The 17,819-nt window shown below is 40.2% G+C and overlaps 1 protein-coding gene across 1 annotated transcript; it reads left to right on the top strand.

Annotated features, from left to right (window-relative positions):
• The first annotated feature begins 9,896 nt into the window (after positions 1 to 9,896).
• On the top strand, positions 9,897 to 14,723 carry LOC136677275 (adhesion G protein-coupled receptor E3-like). Its single transcript, XM_066654770.1, has 5 exons — positions 9,897 to 10,091; positions 11,450 to 11,679; positions 12,979 to 13,045; positions 13,733 to 14,008; positions 14,403 to 14,723. The coding sequence occupies exons 1-5, from the start codon at positions 9,897 to 9,899 to the stop codon at positions 14,493 to 14,495; spliced, it is 861 nt and encodes a 286-aa protein (XP_066510867.1). The 3' UTR covers positions 14,496 to 14,723.
• Positions 14,724 to 17,819: the final 3,096 nt, after the last annotated feature.

Raw genomic sequence — 17,819 nt, 5'->3', positions numbered from 1 at the left:
GGTTACAGTGATGATGATTTATTTATTTCATTATTTATTTTATTGTAATATTGAAATACTATTGAATACTGAATTGATATTTTTATTGTTATAGTAGTAATTTATCATTGGGGTTATTTTAATGTTATCAGACGTTATTGTTATGTCTGTGGAAATACTGGAATATGTTTTTATTTGTTTTACATTTTGTAAAAATATCTTAGACATTCACACTTCATTCAGAAACAAACAAAACTCAAACTAGCAACACACTGAGTGTTTAATGATACACACAACAAATGTTCAATAGAATATCGCTTCATGGCTTTGGACTAGAGGAGATTTTTGCCATTTAAACAGTGTGTGTGTGTGTGTGTTTGTCCATTTCAGATATTAATGAGTGTTTGAGGAATTCCTCTGTCTGTGGTTCCTTTGGTTCATGCAAAAACACACCTGGGAGTTACACCTGCATTTGCCCCCAGGGCTACCAGAACCAAGGCAACCAGAGTGCCCCCTGCACCGGTGAGGGGCTGTAGGACTGGAGTTTAAAATGCACACACTGTGATAGCTGTGGAATTTAATCAATTTAAATTACATTCATGTCTCTAATATTTCACATTGTGAGATTGTTGTCAAATACAGTAACACTATTCAGCTTGCTTCTATCCATGGCTTGCAGCTGTAACAGGGAAAAGACTGAGACAGAGGAATACAGCGCTTGTGTCTGTCATCTCTTACACACCACAACAACACAGGAGTGAAATAAGATCACAATAAGATGATGATCTGAGTATGAATAACTCACTCAGATTCAAACAGAAGAGCAGAGAAACACATTAGAGTCTGACGCTAACAGTTTTCCATTAGATCCTATGATGAAAATGCTAATATGGCTAACTGTTTTACTACACTGTGGGATCCTTTACGCCCCTGACACAAAGAGGCAGTGGGCCCCTGTGATTCTGAGTGCTGTGAGACTCTCTCCAGTGCAGGGAGAGGAACTGTGTATGAGATCATTGTTTCCTCTCTGTTTACTTTAGGACTGTGCTCTGAAACCAGACACTGTGACTGCAGCTCACGGATACACTTCTATTTGTTTTAATTGGTTTTATTCAGTGAAAGTTTCTCATTGCAGTTCTACTACAGAAAGATGTTGGAATACAGAAGAATTTTGCATTTTAATCAGTGTGTGTGTGTGTGTGTGTTAATCAGTGTGTGTGCATCGGTGAGGGGCTGTATGGCTGGAGTTTAACACTAACACACTGCAGGAGTGATGTCCTGTGAAGTTAAATCATCTTATATTCTATATAAATAAATGTCTCTAATAGTTCTCACTGTGAGACTGTGGTGAGATACTGTAACAAGATTTAACTTGTTTTATATATAAAGCCCCCCCTCGGCTTATATCAGTTTATAAGCCTCCCCTCCCCCCAACCCCCCATTGTGAAGACAGGACAGAGGTGAGAACGAGTTTGTCCATGACACATCCACACACCTTCATTAACCCTCTGTGTTCCAGCTCAGTCTTTATAGTGTCCGTAAGTTGGGGTCTGTCTCAGAAAACTGGGATAAATTTAGACCAGGTTCTGAAATGTTTCACCTTCACAAAACCAGGCTTAGAGTCATTCTCCTAAAGATCCATCAAAAATATTATCCCTCTGATTATGGTTTTTGTTTTCTACATTATTTAAACACAGTGTTATTGTATTTACTTTGTGTTCTCTGTTTCTCTCTCTCTCTCTCTCAGACACTGATGCGTGTGACAGTAAGGAACTAATCTGTGGAAAATATGGATCCTGTATGAACTCACAAGGCAGCTACAGCTGTAAATGTGAAACTGGATACACTAACTACGGAAACAACCAGAGCAAATGCACGGGTAAGAGAAGTGGCAGAAGACTCTGGAGCACAGAGAATATTACAGAAAGATCCTTGACCTGGTTGCTTCAGATAGTAAGCTTCCTCTTTTGGCCTTGGGTCCGCCAATCCTCTTCCTTGTGCTTTGATCCTTGTCCTCCCTGCTTCCCCTGCCACTCTGGCTGCTCCAAGTTCTTCAACTCATTTTTCCTGTACCACCAGATCTGTGCACATCCACCACTTTTCAGCTTCTCTTCTTTCTGGCTGCAGTCCTCCTGCTGTGACAGATGTGCAGATTGAACCTTTGACTCTCCTTTACGCCATCTCTAGCTGAACAGGCCTCCAGAATGTGCTCCAGGACCACAGCAGCCCTTTCACTAGTCCTGCTACAAGAGAAACATACTCTTCATTTCTCATCTCCACCACTGATGCACAGACATCCTGCACTACAATGATATCACATTCTCCTGTGTCTCGACTCTGCACTCACTGTTCTCTCTCCCACTTCTTTCTCCTTTCTGTTTGATTTTTAATCTCTACCCATCAAACACTTCATCTACTCCTGCTCTACAATCACGTCTGAGCTTGCTTCCTGATTTCAGACTTCATGAGCATGGTCCACATAAACAAAATGCTCAAAAGCGTATGTATACCTAATAAAGAAAATTTGTGTGTGTGTTCATGTAGAGCTGAAATGTGATGAAGCCAACACCATACACATGCTGGTAAGTCATCACCTGTCTTTAATTACTCTTAGAAAAGTCAATATATTCAAACCCGTTTCACTCAAAAATGTGATCTCTCTCTCTCTCAGTCTGGAGTGGGTAAAGTGTTGAGTCTGTTTATGTCGAGTTGTGAGTCTCTGAGAAATCACACTTCTCCACAGCTCTCAGGAGAGTCTTTACTGCAGGTAATGAGTCTCATTATTTACTACAGACGAAGGCCATTTTTATAGAATACCTATGTGTTTTGTGTTCCTCATGTTCATGAACACACACGATCAAACTCACCATCCCATTACCTGCTGCTGTCTGAGCTGAAGTAGTTGTGATAAACCAGGAAATCACAGAAATTTGCAGGACAGAATCGTAACTTAGTGGACCACTGTGTGTGGTGTGATTCAGGACCTGATGAAGGTCAGTGGTGAGGTTGTGTCCAGTGGAAATATCAATGACAGCTCCACGCTGAGTGTGTTCCTCGGAGCAATGGAGGACACCCTCCATCTCATCGGACCCCAGCTCAACGAGTCTGTTACCAGAGTGGAAAACAACATCTCAGGTACACACACACTCACACTCACACACACACACACACACACACACACACACACACACATCTTTGCTCTGCTGCTTCTGATTTGGTGGGGTGGGGTTTTCTGTTGTCTGTGAAGCATGTAACACCTAGTTGTCATGTGATTGTTACACAGAGGCGTGGCTTGTGGTGAAAAAGAATGTGACTCCGCCCACTGGCAGTGTGACTCTGGGCACCGATGATGTCCATCTGAACATCAGCTGGAAAACTATAGTGGGGGAACAGTATCCAGGTAAAACACACACACACACACACACGTTCTTTTTAATTCACTGTAGGACAAATGCAAAGAACAGAAACAGAGTTAATCCCTTTGTCCGGACGCTCTCCTCAGGTTTTGCCTACGTGGGTTTGGTCAGTTATAAAGCTCTGAACTCCACCAACACCTCAGTTGTGGAGGAACCGAACACTGAGAGCAGAACCGCTGAGTACTACCTCAACTCTCCAGTGGTGACAGTCTGTGTCAGCAACAAAAAGACAGAACACTTGTCTGAGCCCATTACCCTCACCTTCAAACACAAGCAGGTAAACACACACACCCTCACACACACTCTATCTCTCTCTCACACACACACACACACACAGCTACACCGAGTAATACACTTACACACATACACACACACACAGCTACACCAGGTAATACACACACATAAACACACACACACACACACACACACAGCTACACTACTCACACCTACACTGGGTAATACACACACACACACACACACAGCTACACTTCTCGCAGCTACACAGGGTACACACACACACCCTCACACACATTTGCATGTTATTTATTTAATTATTTATTATTTAAATTTAAATATTCTTGTAACTAAAAGTATAACAGAGAACAGGTTTGTTGAATTAGACAAATGATAAGTGTACCCAGACTTTTAACAGGCTGTGCTTTATGTCTCTGTAATTAACTAATCAGTCATGATTAAAAGTGATTTCCATAGACGGATCTGTCCAGGGGTGGCATGGTGATGCAGCAGGTAGTGTCACAGTCACACAGCTCCAGGGACCTGGAGGTTGTGGGTTCGAGTCCCGCTCCGGGTGACTGTCTGTGAGGAGTGTGGTTCTCCCTGTGTCCGCGTGGGTTTCCTCTGGGTGCTCCGGTTTCCTCCCACAGTCCAAAAACAGACGTTGGTAGGTGGATTGTTGCCCTGTGAAGGACTGGCAGGGTGTGTTCATGCCTTGCACCCAATGATTCTGGCTAAGCTCCGGACCCACAGCGACCCTGAACTGGATAAGGGTTACAGACAATGATGGAATTATTTTTCCTGTGTCCTCAGTGACTGTTTCTGTTTGTACTCATTCTTTTTTAATGCTCTTGTTTTCATAGAATTAGCAAATGCTTTGTCCATGTGCTTTTGTTTTGTTTTGGTTTCTACCTCCTCCCCATTTCACCTGAGAGCAGTAATTTGTCATGTTTCTAATCACTCTCAGGTGTTTCTGTCTCTTGTCTTGGATTTTTAAGCCCTATGTTTCCATCCTGTCCTCAGCCTGGTGTTACATGTATTACTCTGCACTGGTTGCCAAAAGCTTACCATCCCCATCACCCTACACACCATGTTTCTCCTCACATGCTTTGTTCACTTCCCATCTGTGGCTCCTGTCGTCCTTATGCAGCAGGTCCTGGATATTTGATGGGACTGATTCAGCACAGACCTTTACTAAATACCTCCATTATCCACAAAGACTCCACAGCTGCTTCTACCTGCAATTTTAAATTAAAGCCTATGCCTCTAGCCCAGCTTTGTATTATTTGCATATCTGATGTCACCATAAATGAGACAGATCTCATGAGATAAACCAATACAGGCTCAGCTCAGTGAGAACATTTCCCTCTACAGCCTCCACAGTGCAGAATAACCCACATCACTGGTTCCACATTGACCTGCTACACATACTCTCTCTAAAACCAGGTCATGGATTAGAATTGGTGAAGCATTCTGCTCTCCTCCCTGACCACAACATTCAGCTCCTCAGACATTGGTCTTACCAAGAATAACATAACAATATTCAGAAATTCAGCATCTCCAATAAGCCTCTGAGTGGCTGATGTCATTGTACTCTGGAGTTCTTTTGGTGCCTGTCTTACTGAACCCCACCCCAGGTTTCTCTCAGTTCTCCTCCCGTCTCTCAAGATCAGCTTGGTCCGTGTGATCCACAAACACAATTGGACACTGATTCCTCGACTTACAGCTGCTACAAGAATTCTGAAACATCTGTAGTAACACTGCATGGTATAAGAGTCTCAAACTCATGACTGTTCTCTTCTGTGTAGGAAGTTGTCTCTGAGAGTAAACCCTCCTGTGTGTCCTGGAGCAACACTAAATGGACTAAAGATGGCTGTGACCTGCTCCAGTCCAACATCAGTCACAGTGTGTGCTCCTGTGTTCACCTGTCCACCTTCACTCTCATCATGCAGACAAGACCACGTCCAGATGTTGAAGTAAGAGCAACTGTAGTTGTACGTACAGGAATATATTTAAGATAAAGATAATAACATACTTTACAGGAAGCTGAAGTGTGCCTCAACACACACTGAAGGTAAATGTCACCAGTGTTGACTTCTGAGCATTAAATTATAAGAACCTTAGAGCTACCCTGCATCACCAGCCTAAGCTCCCAAAAAGTACAGCAGGTGGAGCATGTTCTGTCTGTACAGATGTTGGGTTAATGTTTAGAAATGTAAAGGTGCACTCTACACTGGTGAAACACAGAGAGACAAAGACAGAGAGGCAGCAACTAAATGAATCAAAAACTAATCTTTCTCCATAATTAAGAGACTGAGTAGGAATCAAATGCTGGATTAAAACTACAAAACAGCTTTTATCAAAAATGTGTTTAATCTTTGAGAATGTCACGCCACCCTCTCACTCTGTCTCTGAGTGTAACACGGAGTCTATCTCCCAGGATGCTCCGGGGAGTCAGGAGGACTGGAGTGAGAGTTCCTGCACCAATCAGGGACTTAGACTACACTGCCCCTCTCCAGAGTTCTGATACATGGCATGTTTTCATGTGTTATTTAAGTGGTGTGTGGAGAACACTTTCTGTTTGTTAAATATATTTTAGAAAACAAAAGGCTGTGTCACAGAAACATTCTCCAAACTACGACGGAGTTTTAGGGCCACGGCGTTGAAAAAAATAAAGATTCCGAGATTAAAGTCAGAATTCAGAGAAAAAATCTCTGAATAATTGAGTAAAAAGATCTGTATAATTCCGAGAATATAATCAGAATATGTAGAGAAACACTCTTTGGGTTATTATTGATTATAATGTGTAGACAGACAGACATGAGTGAGTTGTGAAAGAAGCAGTCAGTGAAGTAACAGTTATTTATTAAACGCATCCACACGACATGACCCCGTCAGTGCAGCCCCTGACTGCGATGCATACGGCTGTAGTCTATTGTACGAGTCCGAGCCGTAACCCGATGGAGCCTCGAGGGCACGTCACAGATCCACTCGCTCTGGATCCAGCATTTTCGTGATCATTAATTGTATCATGTGAAACTACATGCCATGGGTTCGTGCACCGATTCAGGGTTAAACACTAATCACACTGTGGTCCTGATGTGGAAGAGAACTGAGTGTTTATTCCTGAAATCTACACAATAGCACGACTTCAGCAACACACTGCATTTTACAGTTACACTGTGTCTGCTCCATTACAGTGCAGCGCATTAATCAGAGAATATTCTCAGAATTCTGACTGTAATCTCGCTCGTGTCAAACATAAAGAAGAGACGGATAAATAATACCTCAACAACGTCCACCACATTTCAGTTCGTGGCTCCAGTAAAACACGGAGGAGCGCTGAAACACCGCGAGTGTGTCCCAGTTCAGCTCTCAACACTGACCACTGGAACACACACATTTTAGGTCTCAAGAAGAAGACTTGTGCAGGGAAAAGAGGACCTCTGCTCTCCGCCGAATGGTTCCAAATTTAGTTCACGAACAGCAATGTGAAATAAGACTGAACTAACAGCAGACGGTGTACTGGCGCCATCTTAATTTCTCGCTGTGAAATACGGCCGAATTAACAGCTCCTACTCTACTCCTTTCAACATTAGGAGTCAGTCAGTACGTGCAAATGCCTCTTCTAAGCCAATGCGGTAATAATAATAATAAATGGGGCGGCATGGTGATGCAGCAGGTAGTGTCGCAGTCACACAGCTCCAGGAACCTGGAGGTTGTGGGTTCGATTCCCGCTCTGGGTGACTGTCTGTGAGGAGTTGGTGTGTTCTCCCCGTGTCCGCGTGGGTTTCCTCCGGGTGCTCCGGTTTCCTCCCACAGTCCAAAAAAAAACACAAGTTGCAGGTGGATTGGCGACTCGAAAGTGTCCATAGGTGTGAGTGTGTGTGTGTCTGTGTTGCCCTGTGAAGGACTGGCGTCCCCTCCAGGGTGTATTCCCGCCTTGCGCCTGATGATTCCAGGTAGGCTCTGGACCCCCCGCGACCCTAAATTGGATAAGCGGTTACAGATAATGGATGGATGGATGGAATAATAATAAATAAAAATAATATAAATATTCCCAGACAGGGAGCATATATCAGTCCACTGGCATAAAAAGGCTGGCACACCACTGACTGTAGACCATCATCGGACCACTCAGATTACTGTCCTGTACATGATATAACTCATTATTAATCTGCTCAAACAGATTTTACATTCACAGAGACTTTTATTCTGGAAAATAAACTAATACAAATATTACCAACAACATTGAGAGATGTAATATTGAGAATAAGCCTGATATGAAATGATTATGATAAAAAGTTTAACACTGACCTGGATCAAAATTATTTACTAATCTTATTTATAAAGAATAACAAAAGGCATTTTGTCTAAAATTCTGTTTAATCACCAGCGGTCCGCCCAGAAAACACTGTACAAAACACTAGTGGACCTCCAACTTTGCCCTCAGTGGGTCAACATTGGTCCTCCATCTCCTTGCTGTCAGGGTGAACACAGCTGCATTTACTCAGTCAACCAGCACATGCTTGAATGGCTCATCAATAATTGTAACAGGACCCACAGGAGCCAGGAAGAGGGTTTGGTTATGTTTCCCTGTATTTTTGTGGATAAGATATTCACAATATTTTAAAACACAATCCTTCAGCTGAGGGCCAAAATAAATCTCACTCTACCTGCTACAATTCAGCTGACTAGTTCTGATACATCAACCCTTCTGGGACCAAAGTGATATTACCACAGAACCCAACATTTCATCAGGAATTTTCCTCAGAGACATAGTGAATTAGTCAAATCTAAAACATCTGAGATTGGTTTGGGCTTGAGTGAATACATGAGCAGAAAAAGGTGTCACATCTGAATAAGACTACACTTATATATGTTTATTCATGATTTAAAATCTAATTATTAATGTGGTTCGTTAGGTTGTAAATACATTAAATGTCAAGATCAAGAGAGTTTTATTGTCAATTCTGCATATGTACAGGACATACAAAGGATGGAAATTACATTACTTTCCTCTCCAAGATGCAGTAACATTTAACAAAAAATAGACTAAATTCAACTAAGCTAAGTATATAAATAAACAGAAGACAAGTGCAGGACATACGATACCAACAGCTCACTGATAGACATACATGAGACAATGGGACACTGACTGGAGACAATAACCTGATTTGGAGGTGGGATACTGGATGTACAAGGCAGAGTAGACAATAGTGCAAGATAAACGTATGACAACTAAATAATGTGAACAAATGTATACAGTTCTATTGAAAAAGTCACATGTCATTAGTAATCAGTTATAACACACAGAAGGGAAGGGTAACAGTGACCTGCTCTTTGCCAAATAGTGAACCCACATCAGTCTACAGTTAAACCTCAGATCTCGCTGAATACTGACCACACTTTATATTCTCCATCAGGTGAAATGAACCCATATTTGTTAATAAGTTTGGTTTGGTTGTAAATCTTGACACAAGCTTGTGGCGAATAAAGCTGTACCAATGTTTGCAAACGAGGATGAACACGTGTACCAACACGGCATACAAATAAATATATGTATACCATGCTTTATTTTGTATTTAAAAATATGATCTATTTGTTGGTTAAGTGCAATATATTAGACAAGAGTTCTGTATTTATCTGAAAGTGACTTATGCGTTTTATAACAATCACCTTTTTACTTTTAAAGCACACTGTATTAGTTGTGTTTTGGATTGTACACTGTTTTTTGTTGTTTTTTATTATTATTTATTTATTTTTATTTTACAAATATGACATTTACAGAATATCTTAAGTTATGAAGTTTTAGCAGTTAATTAGCTCCTGTGCTTTAATTTTCATGTAAATCAGCCTTAAGCTCTGACGAGGAGAGTTAGGGCTATAAAATAAATGATTTATCATCATCATCATCATCATTATTATTATTATTATTATTATTAGTAGTAGTAGTAATAATACTCACCATTAAAAATCTCTCAGATAAAGATTCATTCATTCATTATCTGTAACTGCTTATCGAGTTCAGGGTCGCAGTGGGTCCAGAGCCTACCTGGAATCATTGGGCGCAAGGCAGGAATACACCCTGGAGGGGGCGCCAGTCCTTCACAGGGCAACACAGACACACACACACACATTCTCAGATAAAGATTCCTTCAGTTAATTTGTAAAAAACAATCTTCACCACCAGCAGTAATCCACATGAGGAGGTTCTCGTCTGTTATAACAGTTTCCTGAGTGTTGTTTCTTCAGAACAATACCGTGATGATGGTGATTGGGATCCTAGCTGTATCAGTGGGGATGGTGTTCCTAACCTTATCCCTGGTGACCTTTGTTAATTATCAACGGAGCCCAAGACTGACCAACACCGCTCTGATCAACCTGTGTTTAACCCTGCTGCTGGCTCACCTCCTCTTTCTGCTCACACAGATATTCCTGCGTTACATAAAACCTCTGCAGGTGAGTGAAATTACCTTTTAGGGGCAGGGGCAGCTTTCCAAAAATGTTTGGGCTGCTGGAGGGAAGGAATGGTACACAGTGCCATATGAAGTAAGCTGTCATACTTTTGATAGATACTAACCACTGTAGACAAAGAACACCCCACAAGACCTGCCTTTTTGGAGACACTCTGTATACAGCAACACAAAGAGAGGCTGAAGGCTAAGAACAAACCTCACTGTTGCTAATCCTCACTTACCAGCAACCAGCCATAAACATTATGTTCATTTACTGTAAGCTCTAAGACCTGCATTCTTCTAAATTTACCAGGCAGTATATCAAGCTCATAGTAAATAAATATTGGCCCCAATTTCACTGTGCTTTATTATTAATAGTCAGTAATTATCAGTATCAGGCCTAAAAGTGCAGAGGTCGACCCCTACATTTAAAGGAACATTATGTAATATTTTTTACTTTAAAATTATAGTTTCAAAATGATGGTGATGCTCCACTGACCTGTAATAGCCAGAATAGAGTCTCACTTATTTCTACTCTGCGTTCAGCACTGCAGAAACTGCACTATGCAAATTTTGAAGGAGGGTGATTTCCAAAGAAAAACTCGGTTAATGTCTTTCCTCAAGTTCTCACGCCAGACAAAAATTTATATATTACATATATATTTACATATTTAAATAACATGAAAATAGAGTGAAAGAGGGCGGCATGGTGGCGCAGCAGGTAGTGTCGCAGTCACACAGCTCCAGGGGCCTGGAGGTTGTGGGTTCGATTCCCGCTCCGGGTGACTGTCTGTGAGGAGTTGGTGTGTTCTCCCCGTGTCCGCGTGGGTTTCCTCCCACAGTCCAAAAACACACGTTGCAGGTGGATTGGCGACTCGAAAGTGTCCGTAGGTGTGAGTGTGTGAGTGAATGTGTGTGTGTCTGTGTTGCTCTGTGAAGGACTGGCGTCCCCTCCAGGGTGTATTCCCGCCTTGCGCCCGATGATTCCAGGTAGGCTCTGGACCCCCCGCGACTCCACTGACCTGTAATAGCGAGAATAGAGTCTCACTTATTTCTTCTCTGGTTTCAGCACTGCAGAAACTGCACTATGTAAATTTTGGAGGAGGGTGATCTCCAAAGAAAAACTCGGTTAATGTCTTTCCTCAAGTTCTCACGCCAGACAAAAATTTGTATTTTGAATATTGCCTGTCATTTTTGTACGATGACATCATATCAGGTCGTACCACAGGCTGCTGGGCCGACATCGACTGTCACCAGCTGTTCCATTAGACTTACTTTAAATTACCTGCTTAGGTGCTCTGTTAGGTTCTTGCCACTAACTCTTTTCTGCTGCATGTCTCTCTCCTCTCTCTCTCTCTCCAGGTGTTGTGTGCAGTGCTGGCAGGTGTTCTACACTTCCTCTTCCTCTCTGCTTTTGTGTGGATGTTCATTGAAGCTGTGCTGCTCTTCCTTCTTGTGAAGAACCTCGCTAAGTTAAGATCAAAGAAGGAGGGGCTTAACTGGAAATACCTGGTTCTGATTGGATACATTATTCCTCTGATTGTGGTGGGTGTGTCTGCTGGACTGGTTCCTAAAGGATACGGCAGTGAACAGTAAGTGTGGACTGGGTAGGGTTCTCTTCTATCAGGGATGAAGCTCAGTTAATGGAGTTTAACTCGATGGACCCTATATATATAGCTATTTTGCTATTCCGTTTATTTGTCAGTGCCTCTTTCAGTTGCATTTAAACAGTAATTATGTGACATATTGAATATGGCTATGTTGTTTTATTTTCTAAAGAACCTTAGCTACTCAAATATATAATCACTTGAGGTTTTCATGCTGACCGATAAATCAATTTTTCTATAAATTTGTCATGTTTTGACCAAAAATTTTACCTAGCGCCTGCTTTTTTTTTTCATATTTCTCAATGTACAGCCTTGAAATAATATTCCCACAGTGGATATCTTCACACAGATTGTTAGTGAGGTGTATTTTAGTTGAAAACATAAGCATTTTTGATGCTAATTTATTACATGTCATATTACTGTGACAAAATAAATTTTTAGCATCAGACGGACATATTTTTCTTGATATTCTAAGCTCTGGGATGTATGACTGATAAAGTTCTGACAGTCACAGCAGGCCCAGACTTTCAGGAATTTAGTTCAGGGCAAATATGGACAATATCCCAACAAATAAAAACATTTTGGTACTTTGGCAGTTTTCTCAGATGCTGATAATGTTTACAGTTATTATTATTATTATAATCTTTTTAAAAAATGATGAAATAATACTTGTTTATTTAGAAAACACACAATAAATAATTATTTAAGCTTTTTAGTTTATATTTGTTGATCTAATGCAGTGTTATTTGATGTGAAACCTAAAAAAAAACCTTGAAAAACTATAAATCAATAATAGAAATATGTTTTTGCTGATGACTCATATTTTTCTGCCCAGAGACAGCGTGGGTTGACGTTATGTGAGTCAAAACGAAACTGAAAGTAAACAGCGTCTTTCTTGTCCCTTTTTCAGCGGTTTTTTTTCTGATTTTAGCGCCTATCATTAGTCTTTCATGACAAGGACATAAGACCAAAATTTTGAAGGAGCGCCTTGATTTTTAGGTGGTTTTTCACACTGGATTACTCCCAGAGGCTTCACAGCACCGCGATGAGAGCGCTATTTTTAGAAACGGTAGGATCTGCGCTTTCTAACGGTATACAGAGCTCACAGAAGCATTCAGACATTCAAGACTTACAAAGCTGATTATATAAGGTGTGTTTCTACCCCGCAAAATGCGGGATTCGGGTTCAAATTCGGGTTAATTCTGAGAAAGACTTCATCAAAATGACTGAAATAAAATGGGTATCACATCTGTGAATGTGTTTTTTTTTTTCTTTTCATTGTAGGTGCTGGCTTAAGACAGATGAAGGCTTTGTGTGGAGTTTCCTGGGGCCTGTTTGTGTCATTCTCACTGTAAGTAAATCATATCTAAACATTTTAAGATTCTCTTTTGGTTTTTGAGAGCAGGGGTCTATAATGAATCAGCCATGTGTAAAGGCATATGTGTCAAATCAAAACTGACTTTCTGAATCATTTTCATGAAAGAAGCAAGTACACAGATCACAATGGCAAGTGCATAACAAAAATTCAAATGACAAAAAGTAGAGGTGTATAAAATCATGAACACAGACAGGGAACACCTGGAGACAGTTACTGGGTGTGGCTAGAGGAAGATGAGTGACATGAGTGACAAAGTGATTTAGTGCTTTAAGTCTTTTTTGCAGGGGACACTCAGCATTGTTATTCTTCTCCTTATTTCATTGTCCAACGTGTGAAAAGGAAAACTCGACTAGACAGATAGCTATCCCAGAATAATAAGTGCTGGGGTGAGAACTTTAGGGTTAATCCCATTTCTTAGTTTTACACCTACCTTTTGTTTTCACCTTGCCCCTTATATAGTAGTTAAAAGATGAAGTGATAACAATCCTCCCCTATGTAACAAGCACATTAAACTAAGGTAATACACTGGTTGGTAGTTTATAAAAGAGAAAAGGAGAAAATGGTTTCTTTGGTCACTTGCACTACCATCTTTCCATTGATTCACAAGGGTCTCATAGCCCTTTGTTTGAAATGTGTTTGTGATATTTTTCTCCTTGTCAGGCCAACACACTTCTCTTCCTGAGCATCTTGATCATCATGACCTCAACTCTGAAAAAAGTGACGAGTGAAAGTCTGAAAACCAGACCCACTGAGCGTGACCAGCAACTGTGTAAAAGTGTGTTGCTGAAAACCATGCTCCAGTTCATCATCTTCGGCTGCCCCTGGGTCCTGGGTCTCTTCACGGACGGCAGTAAGATGTTGGAGATGATCTTCCTGCTCCTCAACTCCCATCAGGGAACATTCATCTTCCTCATCCACTGTGTTTTGAACCAAGAGGTCTGTCTTTATCTGCTCCACCTTAGGGTCAATCCCACTGACCCACCATTTCCCAACAAACACCAGCATTACCCTGTTACCATCTGTGTGTTAGGATGATGAATGAGGAATGTAGAGTAATAATTCATCCAACAGTCACAAACATTATAGCGAAGGAATGAAATGAATTCATTTAAACACTTCCTAAAAGCCTCCAACATTATGTAATGTTACATTTATCAATATTATATTCATATCCCATTTACGTTATAGAACCTAGCAAAAGACTATAGTTGTGTCCCTAATACACCTGAGGTCACAAAAGATCAAATTTTTCCTTCATGATCAATTTTAAAATTATCAATATTTTTTCTCATTCTCACTCTGATGCCTCTCTGTTTTCTTCTACTTCCAGGTGAGGCTATTGTATGTGAAGTGGTGGCGAACTCTCTGTGCAACCCGTACTCCAAAAACTGAAGACCCTGATACCACAACATCACAGTTATAGATTTATTGAGCATATTCAGGTTTAACCATTTGTTTATTTCAGTGTAATTGGATTATTGAGAATCTTACTATTTTTATATCAGAGTAAATTCATAATGTTTCATTGTCTGTGACCGCTTATCCCATTCAGGGTCGCGTTGGGTCCAGAGCCTACCTGGAATCACTGGGTGCAATTTTTAATCATTATAATTCATAAACTGTTTTAACTGCTGAAATCTTTTGAATAAAAAAAACGGTTTTGAATTAGACCACATTTTTCTATGATTTAAATCAAATTTTAAAACACTTTCAAGCATCTAATCCTCACCATAATTTCCTATCCTGGCAGAGGTAAATGGTGTCATAGTGATTTACCTGCCATTTTATAGTCCTAGGGTAAGTGTTAACCATATCACTACAGCAATGAATGATTTACTGTGGCTTCTGGAAAAAACATGAGCTGACCCATGCTGTCTCACCTGAGTCTAGTCTAGGTTTGGATGTGCCTGCAGCTGACAAGAAATAAGAGGCAGCTGATCATGAAACTGTAGTCTGGAGCTTGTGACTGCCACATTATGACAAATGATGGACAGAAAATGTCATCGCTGGCCAAATAAAACTTGTCAGCAGAAGGCAGTGGTTATATTTCTTGAAAATTTTGGATTTCATGGAGTTAAATGTAGTTTATATTTGAAGAAAATTATAACATACAAAACTGTAGTAAAATCATTGATAGGTGGATACTAATATGTGGTTGTTAACTGGTTTCTGGGATGTTGATAAAAGAATTTCATGGATGTTTTAAATCATTGCAAGGGTTTGGTTGAATGGTTGAATTTTAGATTTTTAAGCTGCTGTCACTTAATGGTTGATGAGGCGCCCGGGATGGCTTTTAAGGTTTTTACTATGGTATATTTCAAGAGCTTACTAAGTTCTTTAATTATTAGGGTTTGCTAAATGGGGTCAGACTGGGACTGGCTAAGATAGATTTGCATACAACAAAGTGCCTTAAAAGATGGCCATATTCTCACCATTCCAGCTGCTATGGACAGGAGATCCGGGGACTTTTTGAAATATTCAAAGAAACCTGTGATGGAGAAAACACAGTTTAGAGGCTCATTGTCCTCGTGCACATCATAAAGATGTCAAAGAAGATGATGAGCACGCACAGAAAAATCTTCCAAATATCTGGTATGAAAAGAAAAGAATGCTTAAAACAGGTGATAGTCATTTTGCCCATGACAGAAACAAGCTTGCTGGTGAATTGGCATGGACCATACAAGGTCTTGTACCAAATCAACTAGACCACTCATGAACTGTTGGACACTATAAAAACTGTAGGATATCAGTCATTCCACATAAACATGCTTTGACCACAGAGAGAGAGCAAGAACAAAGCTGAGCAGTCGGAGGGGAGAGTGAGTGTGTGGAGCAGTGTCTAGACCACCTGAGATCAGAACCAAAGGAGGAGCTACAGAATATCATTCACAAGAATCTCATCAAATAGGAGCCTGGGAGTCCTTGAACAGCTATGTCTAAGCTTTCAATTATTCTGTATTTGTTTATTATCAGCAGCTGTTTCTCTCAAATTCACAACCATGCAAGACTCCACACTCTTTAACACCGATAAAGCAACAAACAAAACCATGATGTCCCCTGTGGTTTCTGTCACACTGCTGAGAACCAACATCACACAGCTCACCAAACCAGTCAATCTCACCCTGAAACATACTGCAGTGAGTTATTACTTTTCTAATGCACAGGTGTCCAGCTTTATCCACAAAGGGACAGTGCAGCTGCAGGTCTTCATTGCAACACAGAAAGAGCTCAGCTGATCAGGTGTTTAGACAAAGACCAACTGGAAAGAAGTGTGCTTGGGTTTGATGAGCAAAAAGCTGCAGCAACCAGTGCAAACAAATTTTGACATTTTAAAATTTACCTCTGCTTTGCTTTCTTTAAATTCTGACAACACACAGAATACAAAAGCAGTAGATTCCTTAATCGATAAGCAAAGGCTTTTGAACTCACCTGTGCCTTAAACCCCTTACCTGTAGAAAGGAAGCATCACTCATGTTGAAGTTATCAGTTATATTGCAGACTCTGGATTGAACGTATGCATTCTCCAAATTCAGTTTACTTGTCTTCTCTGCTATCCTCAGATTCTTCTCCTTCTTTTCCTCTTCCTGAGCAGTAATATTCTTTATCTTCTTTATACCTGTTTCACACACTCATCCAGACACTCATACACACACCTGTGGACTGTTTCATACACTCACCAATTCATTCTTACCTGTGGACAATTTCACACTCATCCAGTCACTCACACACACACACACACCTGTGGGTTTATTTACCTGCTCAGGCAAAGCACAAATCAAGTAGTACTGATGTTTTCAGCTGTGCATTAACTATTTAGATGTCATGATATGATGGTTCTGTTTCACATGTTTAGTTATTGATTCAATAAGAAATCGATTAAATATTAATTTATGTAAAATATATTGTTGCAAATGTTTTACTGTAATGGAATAAATAAATCAATTATATGTTTGCATTGTGATTGCACATATGATTTTTTTTTGTTATGATTTGTTTGTTTAATACATTTTTATTTTATTACTCTTCTCACTTGTTTCAAGAAAAATAGAACACAGACAATTCATATTACATTATTTGGTCAAGTCTTTTTTATTGTGTCACATGAGGCCATCACTCAGAACAAACTGCGCATTCCATGTAATAAATATTAAAATTCTAATTAAAATCAGCACAAATCATTTAGAATTACAAAAGTCATTGTTTTCTTAAAAAAATAACTAAATATGCATCCTCCGTGTGCAAGCACAGTGGCCAATAAAGTGATTCTCCTTTTACTGTTTTAAAAAGGTGTGTGTGAGCTTATTAACAAATTTAATTAATTGGAAATATATTCAAAGAGATATGGATGTGGATGTGGATGTGGATGAAGGAAGGACATTTAATAATCCTATAATGACTCTTATCTTCTGCACAACATTGTCACGGATCACTTGGCGGACTGAAGGAGGCGGACGCACTTGCTAAAACACGGAGGGTTTATTATAACAAAACAAAGACCACACAACAAGAACAGGAAGCAAAACGAAACGACTTAACTGGGAAATAACAAAGACTAGACTATGGTTAGAAAGGAAACAAAACAACATGACTTAGAAAACAAAACGACTGGAATAGGAGAGGGAAAGAGACAACACGACAGGACTCGGAACATAGTATAAACACGACATGACGGGGCAACAATACCATACGAAGTGAAGTGAAATGTGAAATGAACGACAAACAGGACGTGAAACAAGAGGGCTTAAAT

The sequence above is a fragment of the Hoplias malabaricus genome, chromosome 2 (assembly GCF_029633855.1).
Source record: "Hoplias malabaricus isolate fHopMal1 chromosome 2, fHopMal1.hap1, whole genome shotgun sequence".
NCBI lineage: Eukaryota > Metazoa > Chordata > Actinopteri > Characiformes > Erythrinidae > Hoplias > Hoplias malabaricus.
The sequence above is the reverse complement of the archived record's forward strand: the minus strand, read 5'-3'. Positions and strand labels throughout refer to the sequence as shown.